The sequence below is a fragment of the Octopus bimaculoides genome, chromosome 17, assembly GCF_001194135.2.
Source record: "Octopus bimaculoides isolate UCB-OBI-ISO-001 chromosome 17, ASM119413v2, whole genome shotgun sequence".
Lineage (NCBI taxonomy): Eukaryota > Metazoa > Mollusca > Cephalopoda > Octopoda > Octopodidae > Octopus > Octopus bimaculoides.
The window spans coordinates 208,390-209,955 of NC_068997.1; the positions used below are offsets into that span (position 1 = coordinate 208,390).

The 1,566-nt window shown below is 29.3% G+C and overlaps 1 protein-coding gene across 1 annotated transcript in view; it reads left to right on the forward strand.

Moving 5' to 3' along the window:
- Nucleotides 1-1,430, forward strand: part of LOC106869327 (neuronal acetylcholine receptor subunit alpha-10) — a 64,996-nt gene extending 63,566 nt beyond the window's left edge. The window contains exon 9 of the mRNA XM_014915032.2: nucleotides 1,178-1,430. Coding sequence (XP_014770518.1) covers nucleotides 1,178-1,362 — 185 coding nt within the window. The 3' untranslated portion in view covers nucleotides 1,363-1,430. The remainder of the gene's footprint in view (nucleotides 1-1,177) is intronic.
- Nucleotides 1,431-1,566: the final 136 nt, after the last annotated feature.

The window sequence follows — 1,566 nt, forward strand, 5'->3', positions numbered from 1 at the left end:
ATATATATATATATATATATATATATATATAAATACATGTATATATGGAGGAATATATTCATGTATACACACACACACACACACACATATATATGTATATACATATATATATATATACATAGTCATACATACTTACATACATATATTATAAAATTAACTTTCTATTGAAATAAGAACCTCTACTTACAACTGAAATAGTATCTTCTAAAATATCTAAATATACTTACAAGCACGTTCAAAATAATTTGGGTCTGAACGGTGCGCTTCCTTTTTATCTTTTTAATCGTTTTCGTTTTTTTCGATTCTATTTCTGTATTTTTGTTTTATCTTCTGTATATTGTTATTTTCACGGTTCTATTAAAATATTATAAAAACAAAGCAAATTCAGAATTTGAAATCGAGTCTTTCTTTATGGCACTCTTTTGAAATGTCTTAGTCTACTAAGAATTTTCTTCCCACACTTCTAAATGATAAAATATTCGGGATATGTTTCGGGATTTTCAATTTATTTAGATGTATTTCTGAGAAGGATGGTCATTATTCTGACAATAAAATATTTTGCTTAGAATGCCTGAGTGAGGAACATATTTTTTAACTTATAATTTATTCAAAACCTGCCTCCCAGGAACGTTACACGTCTCTAATTTCTTTTTATTGAGATGAGAACAAAACATTACAATGTTCAAAGAGTGATGATTTCCATATATATATATTTGTCACCCAAAACGAAAAGAAAGTGATTTGATATTATCTACCATCAAAACACAAAAGTCTACTCCTGTTTAATGTATAATTAAGGAGTAGAGAAGAAGTTGGTAGCAAATGATTTACCACAGTGACATAGAAAATCCAGAAAACGTTCAGAAGAGCACCGAGCAGTAAGGAGATTCTTGGAATCAGGCATCGATTCTTATCGTTAAAAATTTAGCCTTGAATATCCATAAAGCAATTCAGGTAATATCTGAAAGAACTGGTAGAAACCAGGTAAGCAAAAGATACCTGATTCCTCTCACTGACAATTAAATGCATAGAGTATAAGATACGTGTGTTTTACAATTCAGTCATTCGGTGCGGAATTCTCTTTATTTTAACCACATTCTTATTTCTGTAAATATTGATCCAACTGATCCAGGGACATTCTTCTTTTCCTTCCGTTCTCATCTTGGATTCATTTCAGTAACTGGAAGCAGTAATTCACTGGTACACTATTGGTCCTGGAAAATTAAATGCAAGTATTTGAACCGTAGCCCAGTACAACAACCGTTTGGTTCGATGAATCTAATAAAATCAGCTTACTCCATACGGACAAAAATGTACTTTTCTCTTCTAGATACTAAACTTACTACACGCATCATTCCATGAAAATATTTAGGTACTATTTTACTAATGACTGTTGAAGTACCAAATCGATGTCGCATAAATAAAAAAATTTCAGTTTTGCTACAGTATAATATAAAATATATTTTGTATGTTTGTTTGTTTCTTTATTTGTTTGTATGTATGTATGTATGTATGTATGTATGTATGTATGTATGCATGTATATATATATGCATATATATATATAT